A 26,470-nucleotide genomic window follows, 5' to 3' on the forward strand; every position below is an offset into this window, starting at 1 on the left:
CAAAATGGTGCTGGTAAAATGGATTTTTTAACATGTTGAATGAAAGAAGATACCCACGTTTCGCGCGAGACTTTGCTGTACGCTTATGTATAGATTTCTACATCAATGGAAGCGTTGAACTGCTGAAGGAGGACCTATTGTAGGGAACAATCCACTGGTTTGTGATTAATTGATAATCATACAGACCTTTTTTCATCGCCTGTACTTGGGATAACGGTCCTGTTGGGTAACCTTTCGCACATTGGATGCCTTCTTCTATATGTTGTAAGATATAGAACTATATGGGTACATTTACGGGTACATTAATGTATTGTAGAGAGAATGTAGAGATTGTTTTAAATGCATTATTTAGATCTGCTATCGGTTCGTTCTTCATTAATATTTCAAATCTCATACGTTGTTGTTGTTGTTGTTGTCGTCGTCGTCGTCGTCGTCGTTGTTGTTGTTGTTGTTGCTGCTGCTGTTGTTGTTGTTGTTGTTGTTGTTGTTGTTGTTGTTGGAGCATTGAATCGCCATCGGTGCTCTCTTATGACAACTTTGTTCTATCGATATTTCCTACCGACGAGTGGGGGGGGAAGAAAAGACGTTTAGCTTGCAACGAAAAATTACCTTGTTGCTTACAAGCAAACGTATTTTTGTAAATATAACGCGCTGTTAACAGTTGTCGTACCGGGCTGATAGATCTCTAACAACGACAAGAACAAACTACAACAACAACAAGCCTACAAAGGTGACTCTTTTTATAGTCTCAATCTCTCGTTCAGGGAGATTGAAACGAGACTGGAATGTCTATTTAAGCTATAAGGAATAGACATCCTATTTTCTTCATTAACAAACACCAGGCCGGGCCGTTCACAGCCATGAGTGTCTTTCCCTTCCCACCGAGCCACCCTCGGTAAGTCAACCAACCCAATTATCACAGTTCTTTCAAGTTTTTTTCTTCAATCCTCTTTGTTATTTTCATTTGACAAATTAAGCTGTTGTTTTCATGTAAAAATTCTGTCAACCTTGGGAGAATGTCTTGATTGTTAGCTATCCGAGTATGTAGTTTCTCTTCCAAACTATCCAACAAAGTATATTTGAATAAACTTTGCCGCTCCATCTTCAGGTGGCAAAAAATTTCCAATGTTGGTGGTAAACCTGGCCTCGAATTATAAAAGAAGAATTCCAGCCATGTACCGCAGCATTTTTTATGACCAAATGAAGTCATTGCAAAACAGTTGTTATTACTGTGTAGATTTTGCCGGAAATTTTTAGAGATGACGCCTTTACCAGAGAGCAAATCTGACAGCAATTGTCGGCCCTTCGATGTTTAATACTTCTTTTCACGTTTCCAGTTCGTGTTTTCTATCGATGAAAGCGTGAGTGAAGATGACCCTCACCAGCCCATTTATGTGAGTTTTTTTATCATGAACTCTGTAAACCCATCTTTTCTGTCTCCGAAGTTTTTTGAACACCCCCTTCTTTGTTAATTTCCAGTATTCATTGCCGTCCACAATCTGGCTAGCCGCATAACGAGTTCTACCTACAGTTCGTCCTAGTTAGCCATGGGGTTTCCCGATACAAAATACCTCTATAAACTCGGAGACTAATAATACTGCATTTTCCATAGTCTAATAAACTTCCTCACTATTGTCTAAACTAATCTTATTTTTCTTTTGAATGGTCGATAGTCATTTTAAAAGTTCTCTGAAGCTCTTTCAGAGTATCCCATTCTAACCTGTCACCGACTCGTTGTCACTCATTTCGCTAGTCTTAATATTTGCTGCTTATGCACAAATGAATACAACAGAAAGAGCAACAATACTACCAAAAATCAATAAAAACAATCACCAAAACAACAATCTATTAATAGGAAATACTAAAACCTTTCACTGCAAATATATTGTCTGCCTAAGCTTTTCTCCAATATGTGCTCTGTCCTTCTTCGATCTGATCTTTTTATGTCTTAATCTTTTTTAGACAGAGAGTCAGTAGACAAAATCCCGTTATACTGACAAGCTTCTCTATTCGTTTTTTTCAATATAGAATACTTTATAATAATATTTTCTTTGTTTATTATTTCTTCTTTTCAGGTGCGCTGACAGTCTGCTCCGGAAACAAAATAAAAAGTATAGATGGTCCTTGAGATTTTAACTTATCTTTGACAAAAACTAAGGACCAATCGTGGTATACGGCAAAAATCCAATAACTAATAGTACCGCCTTTACTGCCGTACGCTTCCACTCGTGTCCGAGGTAAAACATCTTGTTTAATGTTGATATGGCATCGACTACTTTTTGCTGCATTCTCGAGACGCCAAAAGATTGCTAGTGTCGAAGCATCTCCATTGAGGTGTATTAATTGAAGTAGAAAATCGGAGCAGGATCGATCAGGAATTAATCGTTAACTGAGGAATAAAAAGTACATGGAGAAAGTAAGCAAGCAAAGCTTAGAGAACTCAAATCAAATATTCTTTAAAAACGAATAATAATATATTTTCGTTAAACTTGTAGTTAGAATTTTAAACAAACTACAAACTGCTACTGGATGGATTTGGGGTCTCAACTTCTATCTTCTAGCAGCGATTTCTTCTACTTATGAGTATCGCCTCTTTCTACATTCGAGCAGCGATTTCTTCTACCGTCCAATAGAGATGCTTGAAACCAGCTATATTTCTACTTTAAAGGAAGGACTCTTTCGGCTTTTAAACAGGAATTATTTTAGCGTGCGGAAAGGGGTTATTGTTTTTACATTTGATTTCAGTTCTAAACATAAATTAGACTGACTAGCTTCTCTATTTGATATTTTCTCAACGTAACCAACTTGACAATAATATTTTCTTTGTTTTTTGTTTCTTCTTTTTTGTCACGCTAACAGTCTGCTCTGGAAACAACAAAAAAGTATAGCTGGTTCTTGAGTTTCTAACTTATTTCTGACAATAACTAAGGGTCAATCCTGGTATACGGTAACAAATCCAACAAATATTATTAATGCTGGAGTCCCTCAGGGGTCCATCCTGGGCCCAACTCTCTTCCTGATCTACATCAATGATCTCCCAAAACACATACTTAAATCATTCGTATGCTGATGACACGACCATCTATGGCAACACATCAAAGGCTGTAAATGACAAAGTTCTCTTTAATTCTCTCTCTCCTCTGATCTTGAGCACGTGGTACAATGGGGGAAGAGGTGGCTGGTCACATTTAATGCATCCAAAACCAAGCTTCTATCTTTACATCATCAACGCTCTGATCCCCATCTGGCATCAATTGAAATGGATGGCACTCGTCTTGGGGAGGCTCCATGTTTTGACAAGCTTCTGGGTTTGACCTTTACTCCTGATCTGAAATGGAACACATACATCAAATCTGTTGCCAGGGACGCTGGGAAAATGATGGGATCCTTCTACTGCTCCAGAAGATATCTCACTACTAATGCAATTCTCTATCTGTATAAAAGCCAAGCACGTCCAATGATGGAGTACTGCTGCCACATCTGGGAAGGAGCTGCTAGAAACAGCCTATCCTGCCTTGACAGAGTACAAAATAGACTTTGTGGTTTAGTGGGGGGTGCCCTTTTCTCTTCCCTGCAACCTCTCTCCCACAGAAGAGGCGTTGCGAGCCTGTCTTTGTTTTATCGTTATTTCCATGGCAGGTGCTCGTCTGAACTCCAATCCCTCGTCCCCCCTCGCCAATCTTTCACAAGAAACACCCGTCTGGCTGAAACTACTGTCAATAATTTTCCCCACTCTCTATCTGTGCGTAGATTCCATGAGCAAAGCTTCTTTCTTAGAAGTGCACGCCAGTGGGACTCTCTGCCGCTTGCCTGTTTCCACCTGACTACAACTTGGACGTCTTCAAGTCCAGCATAAACAAACTCCTGACAGACCTCACCCTTAAGTAAGACACTCTATCAAAACCCCCAATACTAATGATTACTAAAATACTATCTCATTGATTACTGTACAAGCAATAACCCTTATCCATGAGTGGCCTTCGGGCCTTGATAAGTGGTGACCTCCATGTAAAAAAAACTAATAATACCGCCCTCACCTTCGTTCGATTTCAAATGTGTCCCAGATAAAGCATCTGGTTTTGGTTGATGTTGCTTCGCCTACATTTTGCTGCATTCTCAGGACGCCAGGATTGAGGAAGTTTCCACTTGGCTTTAAAAAAATTCTGGTGTCAAATTATCTCCGTCGAGTGGGTCATTAAGCATAAATTTCAGAACTGAATCAATCAAAGAATTGATCGTCAATCGAAGGATAAGAAGTACTTGGAAAAAACAAGAAAGCAAAATTTAGAGAAATCAAATCAAATATTCTTTAAAAACAATAATATATACTTTCGTAAAACTTGAAGTTAGAATTTTAAACAAAGTCTTTTGTTTTGCTTCCGGGTAGATTTTGGGTTCCAACTTTTATGTTCCATATTAAAAGCAGCTATTATTTCTATTTTAGAAGGAGTAATATTTCGTATTTTAATAGGATTCACTAAGATTGGAAAAAAAGAACTAATTCTTTTCAATTTGATTTCAATTTTAGACTTATAATCCGTGTTTTTTTTTTACAGGTCTTTTCATAAGCAGTTTATGTTTAGCTACAACCTTTCTCATGGCAGACAGATATTCCCCTTCGACAAACACAACAGGTCGTGTCTTTAATAACTCCTGTTCAACATATAGGTAAAAGTTTGACTTTTCTAACCGATACTAATACTTTATTAAACGACTATGCATTCTTTTTATTACATTTTCACCCCAAACAAGGCACATTGCCACCTTGATGTAGGGGGCTACTATCAGGGACATAAGCATCAAGGGTACTATGTAGGGAGTTTGGCATGTCAGTACAGTTGGGGAAGCAGGGACCCGGAAGGGAATTCCAGTCTAGCGGTTCTGGGCAAGAAACTACTGGAATAGAAGGCTCTCTTACATCTAGGGATCTCTACTGTGAAGGGGTGGGATTTAGCTGCTTGTCGGCGGTATTTACGTCGAGGGGGTACAAATGCTTGCAGTTCGTCAGAGCATTCATAGTTAAAGTACTTGTAGAGCAGGCAGAGAGATGCAATATTTCGTCGATGAGACGGAGGTTGAAGCTTAGATTAAAATTCAGGACCTATCAGATTGGCGACTCTCTTGAGAGCCTTGTCTAGGAGGGATAGGCTAGTGGCAGATGTACCAGCCCAAATATGACAACAATACTCCATATATGGGCGAATGGTGGCCTCTCTCTTTATCTCTCTTTCTCTCTCTCTGAAACAATTTAAATAATGTAAAACAAATTAAACAATGAAAAAACAAAAAAATTATTGCTGTAGATATTCTTGCAAAAATAGAAATGCAGTGACGCATCATTTTTTCCCAAATATTTTAAATTAGAAAAATTATAGCGTCCGCCATTCAAGAGGATTGTGTTGTTTTTTAACTACAGAATAACTATTAAAATTAATTATTTCTTAACAACTTTTTCATTTAGCAGAAAGATAAAACCCTAAATGTTATAGAATTAAAAACAACATAATATAAAATATTATCTAGGATTTTTAATCGAATTTGAAATTTTAAAATTTCCCTAAAAAATCAGTGGACACTTTTTTCACACTCGCATTAAATATTATTTAATGTTTTAAAATCGATTAAACTATTTTTATGCTTAAATAAAAATTGAAAACACTTGTTATAAGAATATGTAAAGTAAAACTTGTGAATAAAAAAGGCAAAAACATAATGACATTTTTAACGAAATTAATTTTATTTTGTTTCGATAGACAAATAATCGAATTATTTCTTTTTATTAAACAAATAAAAAATAGAAAATAAAATAAAACAAATAAGAATTATTATGAACCAATTTCAAATCACTTGTACTTATTTTTGAAATTAAAAACTAATTATTATCAAGACGCCCCCTTTTTTAATTATGAAACATACAAAATACAAATATCCGTGCATGAGGTCGCCAAGCTAATAAAAAACCTAGATTCCAGTAAAGCAACTGGCCCTGATGGCATCCCAATTATAGTGTTAAAAAAGCTTCAACCAGAACTTGCTCCCATACTTACGAAACTATTTAAGCGCTGCCTTAAAGAGAAGTGCTTTCCGACCCCCTGGAAGACCTCATCAGTTTGCCCTGTATTTAAGAATTCAGGTGATAAGTCATCTCCCTCTCAATACAGACCAATAAGTCTTCTCTGTGTTATGAGTAAGTTACTGGAATCCATATTAAATAGAGAAATAGTCAACCACCTCAGCAGGAATAACCTTCTTAGTGACACGCAATATGGTTTCCGCTCTGCAAGATCTACCGCAGATGTGCTGACGGTTATATCCCACAGGATTAGTGAATCTCTTGACAAAGGCTTCCTTTCTAGGGCAATTGCTCTTGACATATCAAAGGCCTTTGACAAAGTATGGCATAAGGGTCTACTTCACAAGATTTCCAGCTACGGTATAACTGGAAATGTTTTCTCAATCATTAAATCATTTCTCTCCGATAGGCTCATAAGAGTAGTGGTAGATGGACAAAAATCGGAGGCCTGCAATATAAATGCTGGAGTCCCTCAGGGGTCAATCCTGGGCCCAACTCTCTTCCTGATCTACATCAATGACCTCCCTAAACACATACTTAAATCATTCGTTGACATCTATGCTGATGACACGACCATCTACGGCAACACATCAAAGGCTGTAAATGACGAAGTTCTCTCGGATTCTCTCTCCTCTGATCTCGAGCGCGTGGTTCAGTGGGGGAAGATGTGGCTAGTTACCTTTAATGCATCCAAAACCAAACTCCTATCCTTACATCATCAATGCTCTGATCCCCATCTGGCATAAATTGTGATGGATGGCTCTCGTCTGGGTGAGGCCCCGTGTTTTGACAAGCTTCTGGGTTTGACCTTTACTCCTGATCTGTAATGGAACACGTACATCAAGTATGTTGCCAAGGTCGCAGGAAAGATGGTGGGATCCTTCTACCGCTCCAGAAGATATCTCACTACTAATGCAATTCTCTATCTATATAAAAGCCAAGTACGGCCAAGGATGGAATACTGTTGCCATATCTGGGCAGGAGCTGCCAAAAACAGCCTATCATGCCTTGACAGAGTACAAAATAGACTTCGTGGTTTAGTGGGGGATGCCCTTTTCTCTACCCTGCAACCCCTCTCCCACAGAAGTGACGTTGCGAGCCTATCCTTGTTTTATCGTTATTTTCATGGCAGGTGCTCGTCTGAACTCCAATCCCTGGTCCCCCCTCGCCAATCTTTCTACGAAAAACACCCGTCTAGCTGAATCCACTGTGAAAAATTTCCCCCACTCTATATCTGTGCCTAAATCAAAACGCGGATTTCATGAGCAAAGCTTCTTTCTTAGAACTGCACGCCTGTGGAACTCTGTTCCGTCTGCCTGCTTCCCTCCGGACTACAACTTGGATGTCTTCAAGTCTAATGTTAACAAATTCTTAATGAACCGCACCCCTAATTAAACACTTCATAAAATCTCCTCACTAACGTGATGTACTTGCAATAACCCTTATCCCTGAATGGCTTCCGGGCCTTGATAAGTGGTGATCACTGTGTAAAAAAAAAAAAAATAGCCTATTTGAAACAGTAAACACGCATCGTTTTTAGTTTGGGAACATTTTTGCGAAGTAAATCGTTTAATTGTATTTGTAAAAGATACAGAGTTACTTTAAAAGAAAGATAGATAAAAAATTAAACGCCAGTCATTTTGAAGAAAAAAGATGTAAGCGTGACACACAAAATAACACACGCTATCGTATTGATATATAAAGTATATAGAAGATAACGTGACACAGAAAATATTATCTCATTCCTAACTTGTACATGTTCGAATAAAATGTGATGAGATTCGAGTTGAATATATGTTTTAAAAAATGAACAATACATGGAATAATTTACAAAACTTTTTTATATACAATATTTCTAGTGAACGTTGTTCCTTTTCTCTGATTTATTCTGAGCACAAATTTTCACTTTACACTGTTCACAGACCTTGCTCGTGAGAAGGCTACATAAAGTTGTTCACAAGTAAAACAGGGCTGTGATAGGTAGATCCCAACTTTATCGAATGTTGTACTTGACCCTTATTTATCATCATTGAATATGATAGGCGGACGGAAATTTGAGTCCGGTGCATAACAAATAGAATATTTCCGTCACTGGGATTAAGTTTAATTCTTGGAATTTAAACTCGCGCCTGAGCATAAGATCCACTTATGATTGAAGCTAGACTACTGTGGTAGTCTTTGCAGTATTGACAGGTTGCGAAGCAGCATAATAATAGATCCAACTTTGAAATTGAGATGATGAGGAGGCATCCCCGAAGGCGTAAGTGAATTTATGAATTCCATCGGATAATTATTGGCATCCATTTCATTGTCTGCTGATACTGAATCTATATTTATATATGTTTTGCTTTTAGTCGTAGTCTTCATAGAATATCTTCGTTAACTTCCAAACAATCAGCATTTTTGGTGACAAAATAACTCTACTTTTCATTTCGTCTTGTCATGAATGATAGTTTCTAAAGACCCTGTACTAATCATAGGCTATTTGGCAAATAGTAATGCGTCGATCTTCCAAAATGGCAGCCTCAACTTGACGGACAGATGCCTCATCAATGGCAGAAGGGGGGCCGACCAGGTCTGGGAGCTGTTTCCACAGACTTCCGGCCATGTTTGAATTCACGATGTCACGATCAAATATGTCTGATACTAAAGAGTCATCGCATGCACATTGTTCTAGAATATCAATCGTGTCATGAGAAACATTATCAAGTGATCTATAAACTCGACCATTTCCAATTTGTAAGAGCCATTGTGAGAAAACATGTTCGTTTCCATCAGTTCTTATATTCTGTGAGAGCTTCAGTTGATGAAAATGGCGCTACATTGGAGACTTCTTTAGGCATACACCCGATACTGCAGCAGGTGGAGCTCTAGAGACCATAAGCAGAATTTGCCTTAAGTCTCCTCCTAATATGATTATTTTACCTCCAAATATCCTATTATTATTCATAATATCCTGTAAATAATTATCAGACATTCAATGCATATCGAGGGATCATTGAGACCTCATCAATAATGAAAACTTTCATCTGCCTAAGAATATTTGCTTGGTCAGAATTATGTGGAATATTGCAAGCAAATGTCTCAGTCAAAGGAACAGGAAATTTAAAGATACTGTGAAGCGTTTTTTTCATTTTTCAATAAAGTTGCTGTCCAAGCAGAAGTACTAACGGCAACATTTTGAACCATCAGGTAATCATGAATCATATTAAATAGAAATGTTTTCCCTGAACCGCCGGGTGCATCCAGATAAAACCGTCGGTGCTTAGTCTCTAATCCTCTATCTATTGCACTTACAACGTTAATGACACTATCAAAAACATTTCTTTACTCAATATTTAGTACTTCATGATTAACTTTTGGAATTTCTTCCACATATTGAATGACAGGAGGGCCATTCAGTTGTTCTGGCAGACCGAGCATCGCGGAATTCAAGCCATTTTCTTTCAGAATCATGTTTATGTGATGCAGAGCAATATTGTCTGTAATATTTTTATTATATTGGCGTAAAAGGTCCCTTAGGATAAGGTGTTTGTTATCATTCCATAATTGTAAAGTATTTTGTGGTGTATTGAATAAACAAATGTTGGGGTAGGACGTCTGCAGTGTGTTAGACGATCCCGTCCCCATTTGTATAATGGTGGAATGGATGTATTTAATGGTAGAGGAATTGAAAAGACAAAAGGTCGCATAATGAAGACGAAAATATACCGTTATATATCAACGAAACAAATGCAATTTATTTGCATAAATATACAGGAAAGAGTGATAGAAATGATATGAAGAATAAGAGTTCATTGAGTAACGTTACTTGCGGTTGACTGGCTAGTCAGGACGCGGTGGTGGCTCATGGCCCCACCGGAGCGGTGTTTGTCACATCTTGACTGGTCGAGCGTTCAGCGGAAAAGAGGGTGAAATATGAGAACAGGAAGTGACGTAGCTAGGTCGCTCTTCTGAGTTAAAGGGCGACAATCGAGTTAGGCTGAGAGTGTTCAACTCACACACAAATCATTGCAAACATATGAAAAAGCTGCCGTGGCATTTGATATACAGTTGCTTCACTCAAAGCTTTTTGTAGTTCCTTGTCATCTTCAAGCAGCTGTAATCGAATACAGGCATCCTTAAAGGTCGGCAATTCTTCACCTCCTACAGTTTTCAAGTCATCAAAACAAGTTGAACCTGGTACATGAAGAAGAAGCATTCTCAAATGGAATTTTTCAGCATTGCTAGGACTGAATCTTGCGATGACGTTGTCTTCTGCTCCAGATGTTGCTTTGCTTATTAAATACATTATATTCACGGATATCAATATAAAGGTAGCCTCTTGCATCCACGTCACTTTGGTTAAGTTTGAACCATGCAGTTAATTGCGTGTCGCGTCCTTCTTCACGGGAATCAGCCTGTCTGTTCATCTGGCCTATAATAAACTTGTTGCTCGTCAGGTAAATGAAACACCAGTCGGTAAACTGTGTGTGACTGTCCATACATTTTATATTCTGACAAACGTCAAAATGCTTCTGGTTGAGATACGTATCTACACAAATATATTGCTTAATTTCATTATATTCATGTTCATTAGTTTCATTGTCCATACATTTTATATTCTGACAAACGACAAAATTGTTATTTATATTCATTTCTATGATTGCGCAATAATGTCCTTTATACACAGATTCGAAAAGATATTTAACACTTTTTACCGAGATACACGCTTCTACATTAATGTGAGCACAATAGTTTCTGAGTAAATATTTATTATATGGTACTACAAACCTGCAGCTAGCTTCATGGACACCCACTTTAACAGAATCTCCATTATTTCTGTGTTTATAAAGAGATATGTAGAGACATTTGTAATAGTCTCCTCCTGATATGACATAGGAAAATTTATCTAACACTCTTCCTCTACCATACAGATTGAGTTGGGATTAAATGTACCGCGGGATCCATGAATCATGCGTTTGTCACTAATTGTCTCAATTCTGGATCATGTTCTGATGGTACGAGGGGCGTGCAATAAGTAATGCCACTGATCCACTTCCCATAGTAGTAGAGCAACGAATCCTGGCACAGTTATTAGTCTTTCTCTACATAGGAAGCAGCCAGAGTTATGCATTTCTCCCATCGCTGATGCAGCTCTGGAGACCGTTTTTGTAGAACATCCCAGGTCAGTCCTCCAGCCACGACGTGACTTCAGAAATCAAGGCTGCACCATCTGGGAAACGATTTCCTTTCAAAAACAACTTCATGGATGGGAACAGGTGAAACTTAGAGGGTGCAAGGTCAGGAGAGTTGGGAGGATGGGGAGGATTTCATAACCACACGCCCGTGCTTCTTATCTGGCTACATGCGAGTTGTGGACCGGAGCGTTGTCCTGCAGGAGGAGGGTACCTTTGCTGATCTTGCCCCGCCTCTTGATTTTGATAGCTTCCCTTAATTTCCTCAAAAGTGAAGCATAATAGGCTCCTGTAATTGTAGTACCCTTTTTCAGGAAATCTGTTATCACTACTCTGTCCTGGTCTCAGAAACCTGTGAGCATGACCTTGTCAGCGGAGGGCTGCACCTTTGCCTTCTTTGGAGGTGGTGAGTCCAAGTGCTTCCACTGCATTGACTGGGCTTTGGTCTCTGCATCATAGTGATAGACCCAGGTTTCATCCTGTGTAATCAGTCTTTTGAAAAACTTTGACACATCTTCTTGGCATATCTCTAAATTCATCCTCGAGCACTCGACGCGTTCTCGCTTCTGGGATGGTGTGAGCAACCTGGGAATCCATCTTGCAGACACCTTATGCATATGCAAATGGTCATGAATGATAGTTTCCACATGCCCTGTTCTAATCTTGACATCTTGGGTTATTTGGCAAATAGTAATGAGCCGATCTTCCAAAATGGCAGCCTCAACTTGACGAACAGATCAATGGCAGAAGGGGGCGACCAGGTCTGGGAGCTGTTTCCACAGACTTCCGGCCATGTTTAAATTCACAATGCCAGCGTTTTACAAAGTCATATGATGGGGCATTATCATCATAAGTTTCTTTCATTTCATCAAGTCTCCTGTGGTGTGCGTCCTTTCAAAGACAAAAACCGCACACGGCATGATTAGCATGTGAAAATGTTGGAGACCTCGTTTCTGATAGATCCCAAGTACATGTATGTCCTTTATACCAATCATTAATTCATTGAGAAGTTGTTTAAAAACTCGTGCCAACAAATCAGGTCTGTTCAGTGCATTTTCATGGGGCTGTAAGTTTTCGATTACTTCTAGACATTTTGGATTGAAAGTATATGTTATGAATAAATCAGGCCTTCCATATTTGCAAACTATTGCCATTTCATCTTGATAGCATTGTTGTATATTTCGTGGGCTCCCTGTGAAGGATGATGGAAAAATGACAGATATTCCGGGATCTTTAGTTTCATTATGTATTGCAAGGTGATCCATCAAGCCAAAATACATTGCAACTCTTAGTTGTGCTTGAATTTCTCGTCTCCTGTTTTGTCGTTCTCTGGCTGACTGACTTCGCTGCCTTCGTCATTCGTCTATATTAAAGGTAAACAACCACAGTAGGTGAAAATTATTAAAACTCGCTTCAACAGGAAATGGTAATCTATAAAGGCCGTGTAATAAGTATCTAGCGTAAAAAATAAGTCTCTGTCAGCAATAAAAATGTTTTTTGTTAAACATTATGACATGAGAAGTCATTTCGACTTAAAAATAATTTTATTTTAATCATTTTAAATGTGACCAAAGTCCCTGAACCAAATTAAAGAGGAGCGTAATCGTCTGCTCAAAAACCGTCAACTCAATTACCTAAAAAGTGAATCGTCGGAACATGCAATGAAAAATGCATGATGAAAATTGAAAGTTTGAAACCAAGGGCACACTTTGATAAACAATTATAAAAAGTATTTCATTGAAAACAATGTGTTAACAAAAATAATTAATTTAGACAAAACAACAGATATTTTACTTTATTTTTTTTTTACATTTAATGTTTTTATAAAAATATTTTATATACCAAAAAAACAAGTTTTTTCGTGAAACTATTTTAGTTAAAATAATGTAGTAATAATAAAAAATTATTTAGAAAAAGGAACTGTAATTTAATATATATTTTATTATAGATTTAATGTTTTTATAAAAATATTTTATGTACAAAACCATTTAATTTCGTTGATAATGTGTCGCTGTTTTGTTAGCAAGGTCAAGGCTTTTCATGAATTTCAAGGTTTCATAACAGATAGGCATGACTTTTGTTTACAGGAAAATGCAGTAGTAGCAATGATATTTTAATTAACGAAAACACCAGCCTCTCTCTCTCTCTCAAACAATAAAAATGTTAAAAAATAAACAATGAAAAACAAAAAAAAAACAACAAATTACTGCTGTAGATATTATTACAAAATACTGCTGTAGATATTATTACGAAATATAGAACTTCATCAATTTTTGTCCCAAGAGATTTGTGTTATCGTTTTTTACTACGGAATAACTTAAAATCAATTATTTCTTAACAACTTTTGCATTTACCAGGAAAATAAAACCCTAAATTTTATAGAATTAAAAAACAAATATAGCGGCGAGAACACGCTAATCGAATGCCGCCTGAAGCGTTCGTAAATCTGCGCTGGGTATCGAGAGATATGAATTTGGGGAGTTATTGTCATTCAGACTCCAGGGAACATCACAGGTTATCGCCAGTGAGTGATCGCTGGTGATGGTCTGTGTAAAACTCCTAGTAAGTGAATAATAACAGTAACAACACTTATTATTTTTAGCTATGCAAGATAAAATGTTTTAAGCTACATAAGTTAACAATTTTCGAATATTTATGATCCAACGAGTCATGAGAAGAAATCTGAACTGAAATTAAAATTTTCCCCCGAATAAACTAGATTTTACAACAACTATTTCCTTATTCTTCTTTCAGGCAATGTGACGAATGTATTCGAAACGCAGACTGCGGTTTTTGTTATGAAGACACGCCTGACGTCATTGGCGGCGATTGTCTCAGAGTCAGCGCCACCTCTAATCTAGTATCAGAACAAGGGGCATGTAACTCTTCATTAACTCTTTCTAAAGATTCCATGATATGGGCTTACGATTATTGTCCTGTATCATTCACGTGGATTGCTATTATCGGACTGGCACTTTTCCTTATGTTTTATGCTCCAGGTAAGTGAATATTTTCGGGGTTTTCTTTCTTTTTAATTTGGATTGAGCAATGATTGCATTTATGTTGCGAAAAACCTTGTGCGACAAAAAACATACACGGCTCTACATAGTATATAACATAATTAAATAAATGCTACAAAGTTGTTTGGATTATTTCATACTTTATACAAACAAGGTTGCATCAGATATGTAGATAAGTTGTTTAAATCTTTACTGATGAATCTTCAAAAACGATTCGGGCGGTTCTATAGCTACTATTAATAATATTTAAATATTTAGTTGGTATTATTGTAAAGGCAAAAGAAATACATCGCCCAGATAGTAACGCTACACCTGGTTGAACTTTTTAGACCGGTGTGATTTAGTATGAAAAACAGATTTACATGTCTCGCTCGCACATTAAATCGCCTGGATTATGGGTTAACAATGTTGGGTTCCAAGACGCTGGGTTATAAGTTTAAGGTACGCCAGCGTTTAACATATACTGAGTAGTATTCAAAAGACGAAACAAACCCAGGTATAAATATATATACTTACATTATTTCATGGTTATCGTATCTATTCAACGAAACACGTGTACGACCTACTTCCAAAAAATATGAATAAAATATTATGAGTTAGAATTAAATACATCTTCTGGTTTTGCAATATGGGCAAACGATAATTTCCTTCCACTGAAATGTTAATTGCCGGTGGCTCGGGGGAAAAGTGCTAATCCGCAAGGTCAATATTGACCGTGTTGACTGGACTCCGACTGGAAGTAAGTATCATTCCGACACTGCATAACCATGAAACACTAGTGTCTACAGGTACTAAAATTGTTTAATATTTATTTTGATGCATATATCTTTTGCAAATTTTAATAACATTTTAATACAAAAGTTCAATTCTTTTTAATTTTTTACATCCAAAATAATTTATGTGTGACCTAATTGACCTAAGGGAGCGTTTTGCTCCCCATTCGGGGGATCAGACTTCCCAGGGTCCTGAGGAGGACCGGATAACTATGCTGAGATAACTTTAATAGATCCTTGGCAACGGCGGATATCCCAAGACTTGAATTGAAATATATAGATATATTTTGCTTCATTGTTTGAAAATAGGAGATATAGTGTTGTTTGAGAGGTGGACAACAGGAAATGTGAGAATGTTAGAATAATCGACTGTACTTGTCGACCTAGAGGATACTTCAGACTATGGCTGTATGAATGATGGGACGTGACCTTTTGAGGTCATGGGAATTGAATGTTGATTTTGGTCCCCAGATTTCAAAACACTCTCGACTATAGTCGAGCTGCACACACGCAATCCGCACGTGCGTGTCGTAATTTGATTGGCTTAAGAGACTTTCCACTCCCACACCCCCACTATATAATGCTAACCCGCTCAAAGATTAATCAGATTCCCGTTTGCTTCCAAGGGGCACAGATTGTGTGGGAACTTGCCGTTCTCTGAAGACGTGACCAACACCCCTACTCCTACCCGTCTGAGTGCAGTCTGCGAAGAAGAGAGATTTTAGACTTTTAAAACTTACTAAGAACTGAACAATATATCGTAAAAAAAGTCTGTAATATATTTGTGAATTTAAGTTTAGTAGTATAGAATTTCTATTGTTTGTTTTTCTTTCTGGCATATGCGGCTTCGATATTCGCTTTCAACATACCAGGAGTTTGATATGATCGCCTCTCGTGGATTTTAGACGACACGAGACGAAGTTCTTCTAAAGGTCAGTGGGGTGACCTTACAGACAGAGAGGTAGATTATTTTTTGCAGAGTTTGATGCTAAAAATGGATAAATAGATATATAGAATGAAATATTGATATTTTAGACCAAAAGATATTTGTTTATCAACTCGAAAATCCGGCTGACACATGAACTTAAAATATATTTATGTTCAATAGGTGACGAGCAACACCGTTAAATATCGAATGTAATTGTACACACAGAATGCCAGAGATGGCCGATTGCTGTGCAATGACGTCAACCGACCTTCCGATCAAGTGTGGGGGTCATTGAAAAATTACCTAAAAACGGAAGCAATCGAATGTCCTACATTTTAAGTTTGATGGGAATTGTTAAACGAAAAACAATAAAACAACATATATTTCTGTTTGAAGAATGTTAGTATAAGAGCAACACAAAGATCAACACTGACAGACAAAGAACACGGAGAAACGTGTGGGCCTTTCGTCGTCGAACGGTCACATCCATCCACCCCATTTCATTTTATATATCGTTCTCTCTCTCTCTCTCTCTCGCTCTCTCTCTCTCTCTCTCTCTCGTATTTCCCACGGGGCGATAAGGGTAAGTAAATTGTATTGTTTTGATTTAAATGATTTGTTGTTATTAATTTAGAAACCAAAGGAAAAGAACAAAAAATGTGTATATGATTTCGCACGTGTTTGACAAAAGTGCGACCAGAAATTATGTCGACATTACAAAAATAATAGAAAACTGTTAACATTTATATATATAACATATATATCTATATAAAATTTATACTTACTAGTTCAAATATACTCGCGGTATTTATTTCTCTCCCACGACGAGAATATATGACGCAAGGGTCGAAAAATAAGATTAGTGAGCCAGCGCCATAGGAGAAGCATTCTGGCCTCCAAAAACTGATTCGGCGTCCCCGTTAAAGGCACCTTTCTCAAAGGGAGAGAGAGAGCAAAGCCTGGGAGGCTGAACCTTCTAGAGCAGCATAGGATCACTAATATACCGCAGCCAATAAAGAAATGATATAGACTCTGTTGGTTTTGTAGCTGATGGACAAAATGCTTCGGATTCTCTCTTTTGTCACATATTTTTGCTAATGCATACAACGGACGAAACAATTAATGACCGAGAAGATAGTCTCATGAAAACGCAACTCAACCTCGTGAATTGAAAATTGAAAACTGATGCATTAGACTGAAATTGTACAAGTTAGAAAATAGATTTCTTACAAGGTATGAACATATTTAAACAGATTGTTTTTTACAAACTTTAAAAATAAAAGTACAAAGTTGAATTTAAAATTTCTGGATTTTAAAAATGCACTTTTATAAACTCTACAAAGTAAAATATAATAATTTAATTAAAATTTGAATCTAAAATGACCTTAGATTTATTTTATGTTATGTACATTTTTGTTGCGCTTAAGAAAATAAATTTATTTGTTTCTTAGCAATTAATGTTGCAGATATATAATTTTCAACTAATATTTTTAAAAGTGCAACAAAATGTACACTGTGTAATTTTGCTGGTAGTACGGTCAGCTGAGAGTATGTATGTTGATGGGGAAAAGTGCTATTAATTCATCGGAGCACATTCACTAAAAGACTTCTAAAACAGACACATGGATCTAACGTTGCAAGGATGAAACAAAGATTGGAATTTGGTCGATAGTACGAGACTTATTAGATTTCAGACTCTTTTGGGGACCCTAACAGTGAGTGACGAGTGTTATATGCACCAGCCCAAATTCGGCAACAGTGAATTGTGGTTTTGTAAATATATGCTCTATTGTTTTACATCACATTTCATGGCTAGCATTATTTAGACTGAGCCCGTTGTGTAACAGGTACATCTGTACGGCAGTAAAAAGAAAAGTTGTTATTTAAGCAGACATATACAAAAAAAGGGTTTGGAACTTCAAGATTAAAACCAGATTCCTACCATTATAAATTCGAAGTGAAAAAGTCCTGGATATGACCTTAGACTATATCCGATAGTAAGGCCCCAGCTTGCGAGCTTTGGGGAGTGTGGAGCAACCCGTTAATTGCCAGGTCCGCTCTGACCCGGAGTGGTAGTATCTGTTAGGGTCCCAACTATGAGTTAAGTAGAAAACGACTTGAAAAAAATATATTCTATTAAAAATGTTTATTCAACTTCACTGGAATCGGCATTGAATAACCTGAAAAAGGCTTGATATGCCGTAAAACAAAAACAAACAACCAACCGAAGTGAAAAACTCTTAGTGAGTGCACACACCGTCACTGACTTCCCCAGTTGGCGGTTGAGAAGTTAATAGTTACCATAACCGAAGTGTGCTTAAAGGAAGGTCGACATTATTTATACAATAAATTATAAGCAATACATATATATATATATATATATATATATATATATATATATATATATATATATATATATATGTTGTAATTTCTTCGGATTTGGGGACCAAATAAAGAAATGGGAGACAATGTTACACGAAATACTATCGGAAAAGCAAGATTACGCAGCAATAGATCAAGGGAGAGGTTGTTAATCAGAAATTTAAACACCTTAAACTCCGTAATTTTCATGCATTATCTTATAGTCAGCATAACATTGGTCAGGTCATATTGTCATGTAGTTGACCAGTTAACACGAGTGCATCGCAATTGGTGCAAAGTCTTAAAGATGAAGACAGAGCCAGTTTATCAAAATGCGCTGATAATATGAACGCAATTGGTTAGCAGCAAATAAAAGCATCTCCATGCATCACACACATGCTGGTCTCAAGATGACTGAATTCAGTGAGACGCATCGACTAAGCAATATATATATATATATATATATATGTGTGAAAATAGGCTTATTCAATTATATTCTATCCTTTATTCATACCACTCCTTTTATTTATGAATCTCGATATATGCTAAATATAACCACAGAGCATATATAAATAAAAGACAAAAAATATGTATTCCAAATTTCAAGATATTGTTACTCATACATTTTATTCATCTAACCATGTTAAAACGTTCAATCTCTGACAGCACCTATTTCGTACTGCAAATACAACCATATAATTATCTGTGTTTTTTAATTAAGTAATGTAGTCTTGGGTAATGGTAATCTGGTCGGATGAAACGAAAGTTGAACTTTTCGGTACATAGCGATAAGTGTTTAACGAAAAGATGAAACTGTCAAGAAGCACAATACCATTCCCATAGTTATGTTTGAGTTTGGTCCCTATTATGATGTGGGATGCTTTTAATTCTAAGACACTGGCGAATTACAAGTTATTCATGGTAAAATGCATGGTAGCATGTACAGTGAGATTCTAGAGAAGAACCCTCAGAAATCTGCAACTTTTTAGGATATAGTCGGCATTTCGTACTTCAATGATCCCAAACATACTGCAAAGCTACAAAGGAATGGTTTGGAAAAATGCTATTCCTATTCTCAATTTACAATTCCTGACTTGATTCCAATTGAGAATGTGTGTAATACTTTAAAGGTTAAAGTTCTTAAGCGGAATCTAAAAAATATCAAGCAATTAAAGGAATTATGCAAAGAAGAATGGAGTAATGTAACAGTTGATCAGTGCGAAAAACGTGTGGCCAACTGCAGACAGCAACTGGAAGCAGTGAAACAAAATAGTAGCTTACACAGAAAAATAATAAATTGATGTATGCGATATTTTGCACCGGGAAATTTTGGACTTTGATTAAAAAATGGATGTAATATTTATTTTTCTTTCCAATTAAAACAAGTTTACAACATACTAATTTCCAAATATCAGGCAAAAAAACAAACATTAACTAGAGTCATAAAAGAAAATAACATGTATCAAATACGTATGCGTGCCAATGTATATGTGTATATACACGTGTGTGTGCGTGTGTAAAAGTGTGCGATTGCGTGTGTTCGATGTCATTTATTAAAATATACATAAATCTGCTCAATATATTTTAATGAGATCATTTTTATATATTTAAATTAATTTATTGTGGAATTTCAAATGATCTTATTTGTTAATATATGACGACATTTTATTTTTTTATTCAAGGTATAGGAACTCTTCCTTGGACAATCAACGCTGAGATTTACCCCCTCTGGGCACGCAGCATAGGTAATGGGATGGCATGCATGACATGTTGGACTTGTGTCCTCATTACTACATCCTCGTTTCTATCATTTATTGAACTTATTCGAACTTCAGGTAAGATCGTGCTGTGTCATTTTTAGTTTAGATTTTGATTAATTAGCTCTTGTTAAAATGAGCATAAAACAAAGAGAAAACAAAAAATATATTTTAGAATATATATATATATATATATATATATATATATATATATAATCTGTAAAATAGATAATAGTAAATATGTATACAGAAAAATAAAAAAAAACTTTGTGGTTATGTGTTCGTTCTCTAGGGACACGGAAACGGCTGGGCCGATTTTTGTTAAATTTCACACGAAGATACCCGATGTGCCTGGGAGTGTTCTTACGTAATGCCTCCGATAAGTATCGAAAAATCCATGATCCGATTTTTATCTGATTATTCATTTTCGATACTTATCTTAAACAACCTAACATCACAAGTGCATTTGAGAAGTTTTATCAACGCACAAGCAGAAAGGCCCAGACTATTTAATCAACTGTAGATTCTTTTATAAGAGAGGCGCGGGTTGAAATTGAATTTTTCTTTAAGAGACCAATTAAGCCATCGTACTTGCCTTTTGAAGGTGTAACCTTAATTTATTTGATTATTCAAATATAATTTCATAAAATCAACAGTTGGGTTTTTGATAGTACAGAGACGTGTTCGAAATTAATGTTCCTGATTGGAGCACAATTAAACCATGATACTTAACTTTTACATTAAAAATTTTAAGTGAAGTTATTATTTACAGATAATTTTATAAAATCAACAGTAAATTCTCTCCAGTGCAATGTACATTACATTGAAATATGAACTCAGTCACTGCAAGGAAGCATCTAAAGCTTTCTCCCAGTAAACATCAAAGTATGGTTCCTAACGTGAGCAGGCAATCAATCGATTTCATCAGAAAAATGGGCAACGATTTCGATGTAAATAAAGTATGGGAGGGTGGGACATTAATAAAATCCCGGGCAACGTTGGATCTCCCTGCTAGTATATATATATATATATATATATATATATATATATATATATATGTGTGTGTGTGTGTGTGTGTGTGTGTGTGTGTGTGATTGTTGAGCTGGATTAAATCCGACGATATCAAATAGAATGGAGGAGGAAGGGCCTAATTACTTAACGTTTCGCCCTATTTATGCGGGTTTTTAGTCGCGTGAAAGCGACTCCGTGAGTCACTCCGTCGGTCGGTCGGTCGGTCGGTCTGTCCGTAACACTTTGTGCTTGGCCTTTTTGGTTAACATCAAAGGTCTGCTGTTAATAGATGTTGTTCTTAACTTTTAAAGCTTGACCTTTTGGCCAAGTTTAGTTGCAGCCGGATCCAGCCCTTATTGGAGTACGTCGGGGGGGGGGGGGTAACGGCTCGCATCGATGCCGAATGTCCGCTCGATCTCGAGGAAGGTTATTTTGTATACAACATGGAGCCGCCGTTCCCCAGGGAGGAAAGAATGGTTTTCTGGCGATCCTGGCAGTAGCGCGCATGGTGATTTGGATCACGCGCCTCAAGTTGGTCCGCGAAGGGACATCTGTTCCGGATCGGGATCTGATCGTTTACTTTAAACATTTGCTTAAAGTAAAGATCAGATGCGATTGGAGGAGGTTGCCTAGAGTTGAATTTGACAAGAGGTGGGTGCACAGCACTAGTCTGTGCATCCGTCGAGGAGCCAAGTTTCAATACGTGTTCTCTCCTTAGGCATGGCACGGGCGGTGCTGGGGCATTCGGAACCCATCCCGCTTAGGTTCTAGCAAAGAAAAACTTAAGAAGACTCTTGACTGGTGGTATAAATGAGAACCTGTTCCTGATTTTATTTTTTGGTACTAGAGAACCTCTGAGTCTGCCCATCCCCTTTGTGCCACATCCTTGCTTTTTCAACATCCCCGGTCACTCCCCTACGCAGAGGCCACATTCCAACCCCCTCCACCCGTTGTTTTGTTTTCTCCCACTGCCATTAAGATATTTTCCTCAATCCCCATTAGGGATAGCCCTGCTTGTTTTCGGTTCCCCGGAAAACAGTGGGGGGTCTAGTCACCTAGATTAGTACAGGGGGGGGGCCTCACTAACAACCCAGTAGGATTTATTTTTTTGTTTTTTGATATGAACACTTTTAATTAGTTTTCCCCTCTCCACGATCAATCTTTCTCTTAATTCAAAAACTTTTTATTTTCTAATGGAATTGAACTTTATTTTTTCACACATGCACACACACACACACACACAAAATTAATAATAATAAAAAAAAAAGATGCATACACAAACACACAGACAACTGTTTATAAATTGTAAATATGGTTTTGATTCTTAAACGCTGGGGATTTATTAGTTAGATTAAGATCCATAGAGTGAATGAGGTATTTTGGTAAATGTTGCCAGTCAAGAGTAAGACTCCAAAGTCTACATTTATTACTTTTAATCACTTTAGTCACAAAGACCCTGAACCCTTCCCCTCACCAATTTTTTGTAGGGTCTTGTGCCTAATTTTGCTGTTTGAAAATCTTTTTTATTTTTTACTTAATTGTATTTACAAAATTTTAAAAGCAATAAAATATATAAACAAGATCAAAGTGTAGTATCTGTTCCCCAGTTACTCATTTTTGATTTTTTTCAAGAGGTCCGCCACTTGATCCACCCGTCAAGTTTAAGGCTTTACTTTGGTCACTTTTGTGACTTTACTAACCTTTGTTAGTAGGACCGACCCCCTCTTTGGGGAGTCTGGACCCTTTTCGCTCCCCCAGGACCGACGCCATTGTGTGGTAAATCTGGATCCGAAAACCGATCCCTTCTTTGGAAGTTTGCTGTTCTTGGGACCGACAACACTTTCTTTGGTAGACGCGTTAGCATTTTTTCTTTTGGGTACTTCGTTTCCTCCTCCCCTCTGAAGTTGAAATGGTCTACTTTCTCCCCTCTTAATTGCCTGTGCAGCACTCTGACCTGCCAGGCCCACTCTTTGTCTTCCTTCGCTGCTCTCGCAGTGGATTGAGCAGACCGGGTTCTCTTTCTCGTTTCCTTGGGGTTGTTTGTGGGTAGGGTGATGCGGGTAGGGCGGGTGTTTCGTTTCTTCTCCCCTCTCTGGGCAGAGATGCCTATCCTCTCTCTCTCTTAATTGCGACGCAGCACTCTGACCCGCTAGCACCCACTGTGTCTTCCTTCGCTGCTCTCCCTCTTGCGGGGATCTGAGCTGACTAATCCGACATCCCCGTGAGGGGAGGTCAATCCACTTTCTCTCTTCTGACCTCACCCACTCCCCTCCACCCTCCCATATCCCTGCATTTTCTTTTCTCCCCTACTACACTTTGGTCTGCGGCAGCGGCCAGTGCATTTTTTCCACACGATGCTGGGGAAAAGGCGCATACCACCGCAGATGCGCCACATCGCCCCACTCGAGTACTCCCCATCGGAGGGAGCACCTCCCAGAAAGGATGAAGAGAAGGAGAAGGCCAGGGTAGGGCCCCAGCCCGCGGCGACCCAGGCAGCGCCAACACCAGAAGGGCTACCAAACCAGCCCCCTGCCCCCCACAAGGGCCACTCCCCAGACCGGGGAGTAAAAGTAGCGGCTGACGAGGGAACGAGGTGCGATCGGGGTGGTACATATCCTGCGACACCCCTTCCACCTCAATCCTCGTCGGTCGGAGAAAGCACTCTCGCCCAGGCTCCCCAAGAGGACCACCCCAAGAGGAAAGGGACCAGGAAGGCGGCTGACGAGGGAAAGAGGCACCTTTCCGGGGGACCACTCCCAACGAACCCCCCTCCACCTCAATCCTCATTGGCCGGAGAAGACCCCACCGCTCCTGCTCCCCGCGAGGACAGCCTCCCCGCAGATGAACAGAGAGAAGTTGGAGACGAGGAGGCTGAAGGCAACAATGAGTGCTCACAGCCTGTGACACCCCCAGTCTCCCAGCTCTCCTCTAGCCACCAACCACCTACTCCCCATGAGGGCAGCTCTCCAATGCCTGAAGGGAAAGATGATGAAGACGGAGTTGCCCGTAGAACCCAAGCGCTTTTCAGGGACACTTTGGAATCGCTAAAGTCTCTCGGGTGGGAATATAAGGCACCACCGCCCAAAGCTCCCCAAAACACTCCGACACTACCGAAAGCCCCGAAATCCAACGCAACGACAATAAAGCCCGATGGGAGAAATCCCATGACTCAATCGCCGGGCAAAAGGAAGGAAACGGACCAGAAGGCGGGCCAAAACCAGTCTACGACACCACAGGAGGACTGGCCAGAGTTAGCCCCAAACAAAAGGGCCAAGCAGCAGCAACAACAGAGCCAGCAGCAGAAGGAAAAGGCAGCGGCAACCGATCCCCTCCCCGGTCCGTCCAACACCAAACAGAACGAGACTATGGCATGGGGCCCTCCAGAGCTGGAGCAGATGACACCCGATGATTATAGGGAACTCTTTAACTCCACTTACAAGGATGTCACGAAGGGAACAATCATCTTACCCCTTCCGGGACAGATTGAAAAATTGGAGAAGAGAGTTCTCTCCCTGATCACCTCTGACCTCAAGATCAGGAGTTTAACGGGTGTAAACAAAGACACCATGGTGGAAGTCCTCATTGACTTGAACATTCCGGCAAGTTATATATGCAGGAGGAATTTCGCCATGTGGGACATTATGCTCCCCAGAGAAGAGGATGCAAAAAGACTGGCCAGGACTGAACACAGAAGCAGGAACATTCGGCTCCAGCCAGTATACCTCGGCGGGAGGAACACCACTGTCTCAGTACTGAACGTCCCGTGCTACATGACCGGAAAACAAGTCGGGGCCATACTGAGTCAGTAAGGTGAGGTGGAGGCAGTCGCCCCAGCCCGCGGTCGACGCAACGTTTTGACTGGGGACTACAAAGTTCGGATGGTCCTGGGCAAGGACAGTTTTGACAACATTCCAGCCATGCTCAAGTTTGGAGAGCAGACCATGACACTGATCGTAGAGGGGAGAAAACCTCACTGCTGGCACTGCCAGTTGAGGGGACACATGGCCAAGGACTGTCCTAAAAGGCAACCAGCGAACCCCCCGGGAAAAGTCCCCATCAAAATACCCGCTAAAACCCCAGCAGAGGTACAAGCCACAGCCCCAGCCGCAGCCCCAGCCAATTCCAACCCGGCAGCAGAAGCAGGTTGGGAAACGGTCACAAGGAAGGGCAGACCCAACAAAAACCTGCCCAAACCAGTAACGACCAAAACCCAACCCGAAATCACCCCGATGGACAGTCAGGCGCCCTCTTCCTCAAACAAGAGGAAGCTCCAAGACTCTGAGGAAGAGATCGCGTTGGAGGGTCTAGAGACAGCAACAGACACAGAGGAGACAACATCAGAGGCAGCAGTCAGCAAGAGAACGACGAAGAGGAGGAAAAGCAGGAGATCCAAGGGAGACACCCTCACCCCCAAAGACAATATCCAACCAGCCGAGGCTGAGCCCCCCAAATCCCACCCCTCAAAACAGCCAGAGCAATGTCCCCCCTCCCTCCCCGAACCCCCAAGAACACTACCTCGCAATCGATCCCCAGAAAGTAGGAGTAACGACCCGAAAAACAACCTCCCCCGCCAACATACACCCCAACACCCGACATCCCCACCCCTACTCCCCCTTGCACCCACTCCCCCTCCAGTCAAGGAAAAACACACCTCACCAATCCGCATGGAACGAAAAAAGAGACTCCCTTCCTTCCAGGAGGAAGGATATGTGAGACGGGCCCTCTGCAGCCAACAACAGAACTGAAAGGCCAGCAGAAGTTCCGTTATACACAGCTAAAAAAACTTTCTTTACGTCGGTAGCGATAATGTCACCGACCCAACCAAGTTCAAGGACGCTCCCTTGTAGACCACATTTATTAGGGTCAACAAGGATTCCAGGACTGAGGCCCTCTGGGCGTAGATAGACGCCGCGAAGGATGCAATCCCAAGCCAGCAGCTGCTGGACACGGAGCATCCTTCGCTAAACAATTTAGTTTTTAAATGCGAGGGCAGAGTCCCTGTATATATTCACCCCTCCTTCTACAGGGATTTAAAACTAATTTTCCCCCTGGACGTGGGAGGTGTGGCCAAGAATGGAGTACCCTCTGCAGACTTACTGACCGGAAGCCTTGGACAGGCCTGCCACGTCCTCACCCCCGAGGATTTCAGGCCCGTGTGTGACACTGAATAAGGTAGGTGACCATGGCTTTAAACTTGGCTACTTATAATGTGATGTCGAAGCAAGGCCGCGTGCGTGCTGAGAGATCTGGTGTCCCTCAAGGTAGATATTGCCGCTATACAGGAAACCCACTTTATTTGTGACAGGGATTGTCAGGTGCTGGTGAACGATTACGATGTTTACTAAGCATATGGCAATATCTATAGTCGTG

General features: G+C 39.4%; 1 protein-coding gene across 1 annotated transcript in view; it reads left to right on the top strand.

Moving 5' to 3' along the window:
• The window catches only part of LOC145243957 (proton myo-inositol cotransporter-like), a 52,960-nt gene that overhangs the window by 13,630 nt on the left and 12,860 nt on the right, over positions 1 to 26,470 (top strand). The window contains exons 4-6 of the mRNA XM_080107084.1: positions 4,557 to 4,668; positions 14,005 to 14,249; positions 20,015 to 20,167. Coding sequence (XP_079963210.1) covers positions 4,557 to 4,668; positions 14,005 to 14,249; positions 20,015 to 20,167 — 510 coding nt within the window. The remainder of the gene's footprint in view (positions 1 to 4,556; positions 4,669 to 14,004; positions 14,250 to 20,014; positions 20,168 to 26,470) is intronic.

The sequence above is a fragment of the Euprymna scolopes genome, chromosome 22 (genome assembly GCF_053919585.1).
Source record: "Euprymna scolopes isolate OS-2025 chromosome 22, ASM5391958v1, whole genome shotgun sequence".
NCBI lineage: Eukaryota > Metazoa > Mollusca > Cephalopoda > Sepiida > Sepiolidae > Euprymna > Euprymna scolopes.